The 15,169-nt window shown below is 43.1% G+C and overlaps 1 protein-coding gene across 1 annotated transcript in view; it reads right to left on the reverse strand.

Moving 5' to 3' along the window:
- The window catches only part of LOC120812844 (S phase cyclin A-associated protein in the endoplasmic reticulum-like), a 46,998-nt gene extending 44,221 nt beyond the window's left edge, over window positions 1–2,777 (reverse strand). Inside the window, exons 1-3 of the mRNA XM_078097974.1 lie at window positions 2,770–2,777; window positions 2,374–2,501; window positions 1,904–2,190 (exon numbers count right to left, since the gene is read on the reverse strand). Coding sequence (XP_077954100.1) covers window positions 1,904–2,190; window positions 2,374–2,501; window positions 2,770–2,777 — 423 coding nt within the window. The remainder of the gene's footprint in view (window positions 1–1,903; window positions 2,191–2,373; window positions 2,502–2,769) is intronic.
- Between the last annotated feature and the right edge of the window lie 12,392 nt (window positions 2,778–15,169).

Genomic DNA, 15,169 nt, shown 5'->3' on the forward strand with positions numbered 1-15,169 from the left:
GGAGAAGGGAGGCGAGTGATGGTTTTGCACTAGGAAACACTTGGAAAAAGTATTTGGGGAGTTTTTAATGACATTCCAATAATCAGCGGACGACTAACAGATTCCTTCAGAGGAGCAACTATAGAGCCCGCTCAACAGTATGTGTCTGTTACATGAGATATGCTTGGGATCAACAGTTTAAATCTTAAATTTGAGGCCAATTAATGAGATTTCTTTTTTTTGACAATTAGTTGAAATCTGACAGTATCCCACTTAAAGGTCTAGTCATCCTTTGTTAGTCATACAGAGCTCTGTGTTTACACGCTTCACGATGATTAATAATACTGACCTAATGCAAGCGGACCATTTTTGCCTACGATCTGACGCTTGGTTGAACTGCAAAATCAGTGGGGGTTCCACAGCTTTTTTTTGCTCAGAATTTGGTAGTGGCCAACTGTTTTAGTTATTTAAACCAGTGGTCCCCAACCTTTTTTACCTCACGGACCGGTTTCATGTCAGACATTATTTCGCGGACCGGTCGAGAAGGTCCGACCGGGGGGGGGGGGGTGGGGGGAGCAGTAGTCGCGCCCTTTGTGTTCGCTGGTCAGCAGTTTCGACCGTGCACGGTAAAAGGACAATGGAGAATCTGTCAGAGGGACGAGCGCACATAATTAGGAGAAAATCTGGTCAATTTTCAAAATAAAACACTTTCCAGAAAAAAAATATTTATAAGTTTTCTGTTGTGCGGCCCGGTACCAAACGGCCCACGGACCGGTACCGGTCAGCGACCCAGTGGTTGGGGACCACTGATTTAAACAATTTGAGAGATTAATTATTAGATACGGTTTTAGGACACACCACAGGAGCACATGCTCACGTAGAATAGTCTACTCACAGCTATTCTTCACAGTGCGGCGCTATAACAACACCGCACAGAGCTCTGCAGTCTTTCCTGCATATTTGGACTGGAGATTTCTTAAGATTGACTTTGTTTTGGCTTTGAAGTACCCTGGGGTGATCCCTGCCCCCTCCTCCATCCACTCCTCCAACTCTCAGCACTCACAGTTGAAAGTGGGGTCCGACACACTCTACACTTTCTCGGCTGTCACAGCAGTCCCAGCCTATCGTGGAGCAGATGTGACGGTGCCCTGCGACGCACCGCCCTCTGCCGCACTGTCCCCAAAGACCAACAGTGCAGCGAGCACGTCCGTCTGGGGAAGGCCTGGGGACGTTGAGGGGACCAGAGCAGGGACTGATAAGGTAATGTCTGTTGTTGGGGCTGTGGCTGAGGACGGGGCAGGCTCTGGGGCTTGGGCAGGGGGAGGAGCTAGCATGGGGGGGAGGCACGTCTTAACAGGGTGGGTCGACAGACTGTCCCGAGTCCTGTACACTCTCGGCTGGCGGCTGCACCGACAGTCACACACACACACACAAACACACGCAAACTCAATTAAAAACATGCATGTTTCAAGCAATTAATGTTGAGGAATAAAAAAAATACATCAAAAAATCAAAAACCAATCAATACACAAAGCTGAAAACACAAATCATGCGGGAAAGCCGGTACTGACATGCCCTAAATATCCAATTATGATCAAACTTATAATAATGAATGTAGAGATGTAAATGATCAACTGATGGCTGTAACACACTCTTACCACGTGTGTCTTCAGGCATCAAATCAAAGTATTGATTTCGTAATAGTGAAAATGTGCTTTCTGTCTCTGAAATCAATCAATCTACAATCAATCGCCTTCAAGTTGATATGCATGTCTGGACAGTCAGTCTATGAATAACCAAGGAGCTCAAAACAAAAACAAATGTGGCTGATAAAACGGTGTAGGGTTACTCTACGTCTTGTGAATAATTGATATCTAGGGACTGCTTTTGGAGAAAAACATCCCACGGTACTGAACCTCAGTACCTCCATCATGTTCCCGTTCACCGGACATCCAACTTCCACCAGGGGGTTCGGCTCCAAGGGGACATGCTGCTCATCGTCCTTCTGGGTTGTGTCCTTGTTGGACGGACACACAGCGTCGATTGGTCGCTCCTCTTTTGGCGGCGGGTGTGACTGGTTACACTTGACGCTGTCCTGCTTCGGGGGGTCTTTAACCGGGACGGAAATGGCCTTGGCAACTATGGCGGCAGAGCGGGGCTTGGCGGTACGTCCTCGCTGGACCGTCTCCCAGCCCTCAGCATCCTTTTTACCTGGAAAACACGAGAGGTAAGAAGATGCGTTACTGAGCTGCCCATGTCAGGGCACAGGCGTTCTTCAACTATTTTTCCCAAATGTCCTCTCGGAGATGAATAAAGTATCCATGTATCTATCCATCTATCTATCTATATATTCTCTTAAAGTGCATGTTGGTCAGTGCAGGGGTGAATTCTTACCTAGGTTTTCTACAGGGGCGCTGGTTTGTTGACTGGCGGTGGGGACGGACTGAGTGGACTTCACTCGGTCCGCCCAGCTGAGGTCTGTGTGGGACAGCCGTGCTACAGCCAGTGTAGGTGGGGGACCACTGAGGAAGACATAAGACACACATCATGCAGGAGAACGAACAACAGTGAACCTAAAAAACCAAGCCTTCACTTTCGGCAGGTTTGATTTTTAATTATATTATACATATTATATGTCTATCGAACACCGCAGCAGCAGCAGCACTCTGTGAGGAGCATGGGACTGTATTGGACAACAGGCCTGCGTTATGATCAATATCCATTTCCTGCAGCATCAGATTACAGTGCAGTGCACATACTGAACCGATGCTTCAGCAGTCTTTAACTGACACTTTCATCTACACCCTCCACTGATTCTATGGCCGGAGAGTGAGACACTGAAAATTGCATTAAACAAATGCTTCACCACCGGGAATCAATCGCTATATTGTAAGATAGCGTAGTCTGTGTCTTCTAACCTCGTTAGAAACCAGCATCATTTAAAATATTTGATTGCTCAATAACAGGATGCATTGCGATACAGCTTGAATCAAATAAAACGATGATCTTTAAGCCGATAAAATGTCTGATGGGGTTTCGGTGGAAGACCTTACCCGAAGTTAAGGACGCGACGTGCACCTGGAGACCGAACCATTCGGTCCGCTGACTGGCTCGGCATCACATGACGTCCTGGAGACATCTTACGCACCTCCCAGGCCAAAGAAGTCGGCCTGAAGTCAGAGTGGCCAACATTACATGAATAAGTAATTCGTAGTTGCCAAAAAACACACAGACTTGGTTCACAATTAAATCAGTTAAATAGCTGATTTACTTTCAGTGATTTGTGCAATGAATGGAATGTGTCAAAGCTTCAGGTTGTCTTATTGATTAACAGTGCGCTTTAAACGAACAAATCGGGAGTGAGCACTGGGAATTTAATTTCTTAGTCAATTTACAGTCACAGTGGTCACCGTGTTAAAGAGAAGCCAATAAACTCATGGATCTCTTGGAATTGAAGCTAAGGCTATTGATCCGTTGTGTTTGTAAGTCAAAGCCAGGTACCAGACACCGGCACTTCCAGTTTTACCTCAGGGAGCAATTGAAAAGAGAATGTGAATGAGAGTGAGCGGTAGAGCAAGGGGGTGAGAAAAGGAAAAAAAACCTGTTCTGGGCGTCCGTTTTCTCCAACTTCTCCTGGAGCTGGATCCAGTCTATGGGAGCTTTGAAGTCTCGCACATAGTTCTCCAACATCATCAACACCTCCTAAAGACAACAGCCACATCCGGATGGAGGACGAGATTATCCACAGATTATCAACACAAGCATGAAGGAAGGTGCAATGCATTAAAAACATTTGAAAAGGTACGTCGACAGACATGCTTCAGATTATTCTCGAGAGCGGACAACAATAATGTCAAAAGCAAGTCCCTTCTGTTATAAAATGCAACACTCAAACACTTACCTCTAGTAACCATGTTTTTCAAAGCATAACGTTAGGTTATTATTTTGTTTTAGTTTAGTTTATTTAATTTAATTTAATAATTTAATATTTCAATTTTATTATATTGTATATAATGTGTATCTTTTAATTCTATTTTCTTCCCTGTACATGCTGCTGTGATACCAAAATTTCCCTCTTGAGGGATCAATAAAGTATCTATCTATCTATAATATAAACACAGAACGAACTATATTCTTTTGCCATTTCAACAGGTTGATTTAAAAAAAATAAAAAAGATTAAATGTTGTCTTTCATTTATTCCTTTATTTATTGTGATGGCTTTTTTCAATATTTTCTTACATATTGTTTATATTTTGTCAAGGTTTGTTATAAAAGCCTGTGGCTTTTCGACAGCTCCTGTCACATTTCTTATTCTTATCAGGAATTTCTGAAGTTTAATGACAAATACTACAAATGCTTGATTGAAAGGTTTAAAGAAACAACTCAGAAGCCCAATTCCCAATATAAAATGCCTCTTATCTGCACTTGAACTGTCTCCCTGTTGGTTCTCCTGAGGTGGTGGGCCTTGTGGAGCTTTTCTCAGAGCTCTAATGAAACGAACACCACTGATTGATGGGGAGCGTGAAGGGAGTGGTAATTGAGAGTAAAGCTTCACAGTGCTTTTAGTTAATAGACCAGTCAGGCCAGTGAAAGATGTCTCCAGCAGCGGGTCTCCTGATTAGAGCTGGTTAACAAGACCCCCACTATGGCACGGTGTTCATTTGGTAATGAAGGCTGAGATGGGGAGAGGTTTGCTCTCCTCCTGACAGATAAACCAACAATGAGGGAAGGCACCATAAAGTGGCTTTCAGCATGTTAACAGGCACACTTAACACCTAAACACCTAAATACAACCCTCACATAACATTTCATGAGGAATGACAAAATGTTTAACCTTCCAGAGGCATTGCCATAAATAGGATGGGCAGTAAAGGATGTGGTGCATACAGAGAAACAAGAATGAACAGGTACAAGTTAGAGCGACCGAAAATTATATAGCCTGGTTCTCAAAAGTACACAAAGCATTACAGTAACAAAATATAGCCTTTATAAAGAATTAGGCATCACTTCCTGACAGCGGTTATGTTTATGTCCATAAGTTCTGAGCTTGGAAAATTGTTAGCAATTTGTGTGAGAGCACACGATGCAGATTTGCCCACAGCTACACTGGGGGTTTGTGGCTTGGTGCAATCAGAGCACTCTGCTTCCCCTCCAGATGACTCCATCATCTATCAGTGTCCATCAAGCCCAAGCTGGGTGGGATAGAGGATTAAGAACAGCAACCGGCTCAATGGCCATTAGACAGCATTAGGGTGTAGCGATACGGTGCTATGAGGGGGATGGAGGAGAGTGGGGGGAAAGACACCAACCAGGCAGATGTCTGACATCAATAACCAACACAGCACCATTGGCATTAAACCAATACGCCCAGGAGCAACTTCACAGGGTCACCAACGGACAATTGGTGCAGTCAAATTTGTCGACCAAAAATGTGCCGGAATTTCACCGGATGCCTGAGGACAAACAGCGTGCGTGTACAAAGGTGTCTACAGTCCGTCGTTGGCACGCAGTCCAGTCGGGCCCAAGAGAGCGCGAGGGTTCTGCAACGCTTCTTTCAGCAACGGGCCGTCAGAGAGCCCTTCTGACACGAAGCAGAAATGACGAGGAATGTAAGTTGTGAGGGAGATATTGTGTAATGACCCTAAAGCCCCCCCTCTGGTGGTGTTCATAAATCCTCACACCTTCCAGGTTCCACAAACAGGGAATTCCTTTTGGTGGATCATGATGCCACCAATCCCCCCACGCTGCAACTTGCATTTCCACCCGGGTCCTTGTTTTCGTCTTGAAGCAGACTCAACTTGCATTCTACGACGCTCTGGTCGGATTCTAAAAAGATCGCGGCCAACCCCTCCCACCCCAGACAAAAACTGTTTGTGCCCCTTCCATCTGGCAGGAGGCTGAGGTCCATCAGGACTAAGACCTCCCGCCACACCAACAGTTTCTTCCCGTCGGCAGTCGGGCTCATCAACAGAGCCCGGTCCCCCACTGCCTGACTATAACACTCCACCGGTCACTCCCCCTCATACTGCACATGCCACTTTAACTGCAATTCATCACTTTGTCTTCACTCGTCACTTTGTCTCTTGTCTGTTACTTGTTCGTTTATTTTTCTTTTTAACTTTTTAATATTTTAATTTTTTAAACTTTATTCCCTTGTTTTATACTAACCCATAGCCTTAGCCTTATTCTACTAACCCATTGCATTAGCATGTCATTCCACTTTATTTTATTACTTGTGCACTGTTGTCTTGTCTGTCTACTGTCGCGCACTAACCGCCAAGACAAATTCCTTGTATGTTTGACATATTTTGGCTAATAAATGTTTCCTGATTCCTGATTCCTGATTCACAGGTGACGTAGATCTCGTCCACAGCCCGCCGCAGGTTGTCAAAGAGGAAGGCCCAGTAGCGCGCTCGCAGGTCCACCTTGCACGGCTGCCGGGCTTTGATGGGGCTCTTCTCCGGCCCCTTTTCCAACATGACACGAGCTGTGCCTTTATTTTCGACTCCAGCATTCTGGAGAGGCAAAGTGTGGACCACAAATGACGGTGACCATTACAAACGTAATCGCAACGTCATGCGAGTCCTTGTTTGTTTTTATATTGCAACCACAGCACTTATTTCCTGTTGGTCGGGACACGAGGTGGCATTGTGTTACCAACCATGCATTTGTAGTACGAGGGGAATAGAGAGATTTGAAAACTCTTGTGGTAATGCTGTCTATCCCAGTGATTTCAATAAGTATTCATAGTTAAATAAAAACTACAATAAAAGAGCATAATAAATAGAGTGCTTCGCTTGGTGAATGGGGCCCTCTATTGGAAGAAGACAACACACTAACCTGTTTCTTATTCCTGTGCTGACCAGAGTTGATCTTCTGGGTCCTGGAACTTCCACTGGAGTTGCTTTTGGACTTAACTGTGGGGAGGAGAACCATTAGGCTTATGCTATGTATAGTAATGGGTGAAATAATCTCAAATATTGTTCAACATGCAGATGAAATAATCAGGTGCTAAATAATATTCTTAATATGGAGTTACGGAAGCATTGGGATTGTGCCTTTTCTTTAGGTGGCTAAATTAAAAGGTTTTTTTACCAGAGAGATTTTTAAGGGCTTTTCCATTTTTAGTAATGATGTCAGCTGACAGAGCGAAATGGTGGCATGCGTCTGTGTTGATGTTTAATGTGTTGATTCAAAAAGGGCTGTGTGTACCTTAAAATCGTCTTTTACAAGATTAACAGTGATTATGAAATAAAATAATAATAAAAACTGCCAGACAGAGACCTTTATTTACATTTGAAGGAGAACACCACTTTTTATTATTCTGAATTTCATTGTAAACTCTGGGAAAAAGGTTCTGCTGTGTAAGCTGTGGTGAAAGCTGGTCTAAAAGAAACATCCTTTCACTATATGAGCTTGCAATACAATGCATTACAGGAAACAACATTGTTGAACAGAAAAAGATTAAAATTCTAATATCGAAGAGTTCTTTTTCTCCGAATTTCAAAGCTTTAGGTATTGTGTAAATAATTCAAAGCTGATTACATAATACTATCCTGACCAAACACCATGAACCACAGCGAACCAGTGAACTCTGAAAAATGTTCTTCCACATAACAAAGCATTACGTACGAGTGTAGGCGCTCTCCTACTTAAGAGATTCTCAACACTCCTTCATTAACAGTCTAGCCTTGAGATGAGAAATGATCAGCGAGTTCCTTCACAGACTGTGACTTTCCCAAGAATAGTTAATGGAATACTCAAAATAAATCTTCCACCGTCCCAAAGGTATGGTAAGTCAAATAACCTAAAGCAAACATGTGCTGCACCTCTTACCACTACTCAATCAGGACCCAAACTACGCAAATGCTACACACCATTTACTTGCGATATCAATACAGCGTGAAATATATCATTAAAATCACACAAAAAGTCTGTGTAGGATGCAGCTACCAACCTTCCTCCTCTTTGTTCTCCAGAGGTACATTCCAGGCGATGAGGTTTCGAGCAGCGCGGCCTTCTTCAGCAACGATCTTCCTCACCTTGTCATGGCTGTTGGAGCGCTGAAAAGATGACTGCACAAGAAACCGATTTAAAAGACCTCAATGAGACAGCCAAAGACCCGAGCGAAGCAGATCAAATAGAGAATATATGTTGGATTCATTGAAAAGGGCACCCTGTCCCTGGGGCAACAATGTGGGATGACTCATAGTGCTCCCTTCATCTAGGAATGCAAGAATGTGTGGATCGATAGGTAGGATTCATTTTTATATCTTTGTCCTTTTGCCACGATCATTACTATAGTGATGTGTGGACAGTTTCAACCCGCTGTAGAGGAACAGGAGGTACACAGGAGAACAGGAGAGGGTGAAGAGCACAGACCAGAGCGTTGGGAAATTGGAGGGGTGTTTTATATTTTGTATATTGTGATTATGTATTATTCATACCAGAATATTTTTAACTGCTAATGAGGACGTTGGCTTCATGGCGTGACCTTCATTAATATATATGTGTGTGTTTAAAAGAGTTGAGGCAATACTTGATAAATCAACAAATCCCACAAAAACATCAACATGTAGTTTATTCCCTGGTTAACTGAAAAACTGCATCTTATTCTTGCGTGCCACAGTACTTCATTGTTATCAAAAAAACAATAAAACAAACATCAGTGAAGTTCCTTGGTCATGGCAAACCTGGGCAGTTTGTAAAAAACAGGCCTTTACAAACGCCAGCTAGAACCTGTGCCCAGTTCTAATAGGAAACCAAATAGCTTTAGTGGTGAGCTAACCAATAACACAGCCTGCATGGGAATAAGTACTGTTGCTATGGTTACTTCCAATGTAATACATCATGCACAAAATTATGTTGTAGAGTGCTTAAAGCATTGTCTACAGCAGCGGTTTCCAAATTTTTTAGGCCACGCACCCCTTTGTACATCCCAACTGGCTTCATGCCCCTCCAATCCCCCACATAAGAAGTCTATTTATAGCTGCGTTCAAATTGGAGTCCATCTGAGGATTTCACACACAGCACAGGGCCGAGAGAGAGAGAGAGAGAGAGAGAGATAACTTTAGCGAGTAGGAGACGTATTAGCGCCCCGTTTCTATCGCCTCGTATTCCTCCGTCTCTCTCTGTCCTCTCTCGCAACTGATGGCTTCAGATGTCAACGTGACAGTTTCACGATTTAGGTGCACAAACTAGGCTAACGTTAGTTAGTGAGTACGTAAAAGGAGGAGCTGAAGTGTATTTATTTATTAAATTGTACATTTTTAATTTTAAACTGGCAAATGGTAGTTTTATAATTCATGCCTCTATTTTGTGTAAAAACCCTATTGACTTTTTACAAATTCTAATTTAATATGAACTATTACTCCATTAGACCACTATTACATGTTTCCTCTTGCACAACCCCACTTGGGAATCCCTGGTCTACAGCAATACATAAATGTCATACAACACATGTTAACAGTTTGTTGGAGAAAGAAGCGCCTCATAGAAACAAAGATCAAAATAAGTTGAACGAAATGTCACAAATGTATAAAAAGTACTAATAGTTATCAAAAATGACTATTTGAAATACGTAATCCTTGTAATTAATGTAAAATAGCATGACTGCATTGCAATATGAGGTTGCATGTATTTGTCCAGAGCCACAACAGTGCACACATTAAGTGTATGGCAGAGGTCTCCCGGCGCCGGGAGCTCTGACCGCGCTGCGTGCTCGGCGTGCGTCATGGCTGACCTACACGTCGATGGTGCATCAGTACACTGATGACCCCGGTGGTGAAGCCGACACTGTGAAGCAAAATAAATGCATCACATCCTCTAATGCTTTTGAGTAGGAGTGTAATGATTCATTCACTGAATCGATTAATCGATTTATATTCCTGCGATCCAACTGAATCGATCTGTGCTCTGCAAATCGGCATTCCGGACGACATATATCGATTACAAATCGATTGAAATGGTACATAATCGATTTTATCGATACTTGGAAACTGCACATTGGATTTAAGTACAAAAACGGTGTGGATGTGTGTTTGTTGGTTTTTTAGCACTTTAGACACGTTAAACGTTACTCGATTCAGTCTGCCTGTCTTTGACGTCATCAGTACGCAGCGGCAGACACGCGAAACTCTGAACAACAACAAAACACAGCGTGGAGGAGACGACTGCGAGCGAGACATTTACAAACCAACTTATCGATCCAGCGTGTGGAAACATTTTGGCTTTTGCAAACACGGAGGTGTTCTAAATAAGTCGGTCGCTGTTTGTAGAACATGTAGAAGCCAAATAAAAAAAACATGGAAACACGACGAATCTTTCCGGCCATCTACTAAGGCGGCGTGTGCTTAAACAACAGCGACAGTCAGGACCTCTAGCAGCGTTACCGCTGCAGCAGCAGCAGAAGGTAACTGCAGCTCTGCAGACACCTCAGGCCTCGCCAGCACCAAACTCAACATCACAGCAACAATTGCGAAGTTTAGCTGTAAAGCGATGCGACCCTACAATGAGGTTGAAAATCCGGGGTTCTGTGAATTGATCCAAACATTGTGTAATTGTTGGAATGCATTATTGTTGGAATGCATTAAGCATTCCAAGTATTGTTCTTCGAATCTTTATTGTTGGAATGCACTAAGCATGCATTCCAAGTATTGTTCTTCGAATCTTTATTTCTTCATCTTCATCTTCTTCTTCTATTTCTTCTGCGGCACCTTTCAACTCCTTCACAATTTCAGCTATTAAAACCGTTCAAATATTAAAATGTTCAGCTCCTTTCTGGCTTGAGGGCTATGACTTTTCAGCTTTCTACCTCTTATGCTTGAATTTATATAAATCAATAATCATTAATATTTTAACATGGTTTTCAAATGGAGTTTGTTTTCCAAATCCTCTTAAACTTCTTCAACTTTCAGATTTTTCAGCTCCGCAAATCTTTCAGCTACAGACACCATTTAAACTTTCAAATGTTGACACAAGTCTCAACTATTTTATGAAAAAAACTGCTTGTGGATATCTATTGTACTTTTTTCATAATCACTGATTATGTTTCACTAGTTCTTCGCTCCGTTTCTGACTTTTACATGAGTGTGTATTGCGTCTGCTAGAGTGGGGACCTCGAGGGCTAGAGTGTAAGGCAACGCCAGAATCTGGTAAAAAAAAAAATGGAACTTCTGTCCTTGCAGCCAAAGTATACCTTCTAGAGCAGGGGTCTCAAACTCGCGGCCCGCGGGCAAATTGCGGCCCTCGGGACGATATTTTGTGGCCCCCGCCTTCATATGAAAGTGTAATGTTAGTGCGGCCCGCGAGTTCCATATTGTAGCAACCTCGCTGTTAGCAGCCACTTACAACCTCCACCCCAGCGCCGACCGTTCCGTTCGCCGGTCGGACCGTCAGTGTCATCCCCCCCGTCGGCCATAATGGTCTGGCCCGCGTTCGGTCGAGGTGGGCTGCATCTGGCAGCTATGCTTTCTGTCAACAGATCCACGGCTCTCTCTCTCCCTTCTTCACCCTCTCACCCTCCCTCCCTCTATCTACACCCCCCCACCCCACACAATCCAATAATTTCAAAATAAAAGCCCCATGGAGGGAATTCTTACTGTAGTGTTTTTGATGAGGCCTATTAATGAAAAACTTCTTAGTTTGAATAACAAACATTCTGTCTCCCAACCCCCCCTCACCCAATTCCATCATTACAAAATAAAAGCCTCAATGATTATCTGTACCTTAACCATGAAGCGGTTTCGTTGAAATACATATTGCTCTTTCAAATACTACTACAACCACTACGAATATTACAAGTACTTCTACTAGTACTACAACTGATACTTCTACTACCATACTACTAGTATTTCTACTGCTATTAATACTACAACTACTACTAATGTTATTACAAATACTACTATGGCTAATAATATCAGTATTCCAGCTGTTTCTACTGCTATTGATACTAAACCGACTTCTACAGCTAGTACTACTAATACCACAATTACAACTATAACTAATACTACTACTAATATTACTACAAACAATTTTAGACCTCTTTTTATTCATCTCAGCTTTTGTTATTTCTGTACTTTTTAAATTCATTCAAGCTTCTGCAACTTCTGTTTTGTTTTGCAATATTTCACATTTATTTCAGCTTTTCTAATATCTGTAATTTCAGCAAATGTATTCAAATTTGCTTCAACTTTCTGTATTTTCAGCTATTTTAAAAATTTCATTTCAGCTTTCAGCTTTTTGCATTCCAACGCATTTTCAGCAGGAAATGCATTTTCTAGTTATTGTGTAATATTTACATTGAAAATAGCACTTGATTCAATTAAAAGGTTAATACATTTGCCATTAATTGTTGTTTGCTTGTTTATAATATCCATAATTAATTTAAACCTGATTTCCTTACCAGAAACAACAGGGATCTCGAAGCTAAGTTAAGTTACTGAATTGATTTCAAGTCACTGAATCGAATCGAATCGTTGTAAATTAACCCAGATCGTCCATGAATCGAATCGGCAACCATGAATCGAGATTCGAATCGAATCGTTGTTAAAATTAATCGTTACACCCCTACTTTTGAGCATTAAGACGTCCCATGATGAGAGCAGCCGTTTGACCCGAGCACAGCAGTCCAGTCAAAACGGCTCATTGTCTATTGCAGAGAGCAAATATGTGCAATACCCCCCACAACTCAATTATCAAAGTCATACAGTGTAACCAGCAGTCTACTATCATATGGTATAGTTTGGCCTTTTTAATTGAATTTCTCAATTTTCTGACAATCTGGTTACAAAAATTACCCGGAAATCTTGCTCAGAATTCATTTAGTCCACCGTTGACTTAAGTCCCTGTTATGATCCGGCTCCAAGGCCACAACAAATACAAGAAACCACGCTACAGGGATTATCAGCCAACAATTTTTATTCTCCAAATTAACCGATTAGACAAACGAAACCGCCATTGCGCTGGGGAACAGGAGAAAGCCAGGAGTCGCGCCCAAACACTCAGAAAGGGGCAGGTTTTAATGCACTCAAGACAGTGGCCAGCTGCGTCTGATCTGCCTGATGGCCTCAGCTCCACTCCACCAGGAAGTCCACCCTGTAACACACACACAGACAGAGACACAGCCACAAATACCCTGGCAGTGGCCCTGGGGCCGTCACACCCCCGCCCATAAAGACAGGGTCCCCACCGGAACCCTGACCAACAACCACTATAAAGTTATAACATTTAAACTTTTTTTTAAAAAATTGTATTTATTTTTACGGTCTTAAATTATTCCTCAAAATTCTATTTACACCTAACTGTCACTAGACCCAATACAAAGTCCCCTGAACAGTACTTGCTCCTTTCGCCTTCATCCTGTGGCCTCACACTCATCTCTGAAACTGGTACCTGGAAGCGATTTAAGAGTGAGATAGAGACACCACAATGAAGAACTAGAGAACAATCACTGACATGGGGCTCTGGACAAATGAAACAATACCCTGCTTAAATCCGAAAGTACCTCAGAGTTCTTACGCCGACCAGTTAACAATGCAGTCATGATTTGGTAAATCATCCTCACAAGCAGCTTCACTGCGAGACAAAACTGTGTTACCAACACACTGACTGAGGATCGTCTGCCCGTGCACTCAATTCCTGAGATACCCGGGTATGATATGCCTTCAACATTGATTTTACAGTTTGGTGGACACGTTCCAGCGCTCCTTGGCTTTGCGCATGGTACGCAGAAGACTGGTTGTGCTGAAACATGAAACAGTTTTAATACCTGTGCGAATAAGTGAGAGGAGAAATTTGACCCTTGATCCCTCTGAATGGTTCTAGGTATGCCGAAGATGAATATGAACTGACCCAGCGCACGCACCACTGATTTTGCTGTTAGCGTGCGTAACGGGTATGCTGCTGGGTATCTGGTGCTACTGCACATAACAGTTAACAAATACCTTGCACCTGACCTTGAACGAGGAAGAGGGCCTACACAATCAATAAGCAGGTGCTCAAATGGCTGGTTTACAACACGAATCGAATACAGGGGAGCAACTTTCACTTTCTGATTTGGCTTACCAGTTAACTGACAAGTGTGGCACGTTTTGATGTAGCTTGCAACACTTTTCTTAATCCGCGGCCAAAAAAAATGTCTAAGGACCCGATCATGCGTTTTACCAACCCCCATGTGTCCCGACTCATCATGAGCGACACGCAAAACCAAATCACGAAATTTGGAGGGAACAACAATCTGATACACAGGATTACCAACAAAGCTCTCACAATGTGGCACCCACTTCCGAAACCAGTACCTCATTTTGTACGAAGTAACCATGTGCCCGATTTTTCACCTCATCCACCCGCAGAACAGACTGAAAAAGCTCCTTTAGCGTAACATCGGCTCTTTGCTCACGCGCCAATTCACTATGGGAGACAGACAAGGGAGTGTTAGACAAAGTCATTACAAACAACTCCAATGCCTCACTCTCTACGTCTTCCACCTCTATAGGCTCTGCATAATCAGTCGCCCGCTTCACGGCGCGTGTTACGGCGCAGGCTGTGAACACTTCAGGAAACTGCTTTTCATTCTCATCAGGGCCGTTACTACCCAGCGGTACTGGGACCACCACTGGATGTACCGCGCTACCTCCCCAAACACGTGCTCCTGCCACATCATTTCCCAGAATTACAGTGACACCGTCTATGGGCATAGCAGGACGTACTCCCATTTTCACTTCGCCCTCAAACAAGTCTGAATGGAGCACAAGTTTATGTACAGGAACATGAAAAATAGACATACCCATGCCCAAAACAGGTACAAAAGATCCAGTATCAGTTTCCTCAGAAAACGGCCTAGCAGACTCTAGAACAAATGAATCAAATGCTCCCGTGTCCCGTAAGATAGTCACTGGCACCCTCTTGTTATTTCCAACCAACGACGCATGTCCTTTTGAAATAAACGGCAAGTATGAGCTTAAGTCAGGCTTTGACATCACAACTGGTGGCTCGACCCTCGATTGGTCTGAAAGCACATTGAAAATTGGTGCTGCCAGAGCCACCGGCGTTACATGAGTTACATCTTGCCTATTCCGCAACTTAAACGCCACGCAGTCTCTCTTCCAGTGACCGTATTTAAGACAAAAATGACACTCAGAGTCACGGACTCCATGATCAAATCTCTGTTCTCGAGGAAAACCCCCACCT

The sequence above is a fragment of the Gasterosteus aculeatus genome, chromosome Y, assembly GCF_964276395.1.
Source record: "Gasterosteus aculeatus chromosome Y, fGasAcu3.hap1.1, whole genome shotgun sequence".
NCBI lineage: Eukaryota > Metazoa > Chordata > Actinopteri > Perciformes > Gasterosteidae > Gasterosteus > Gasterosteus aculeatus.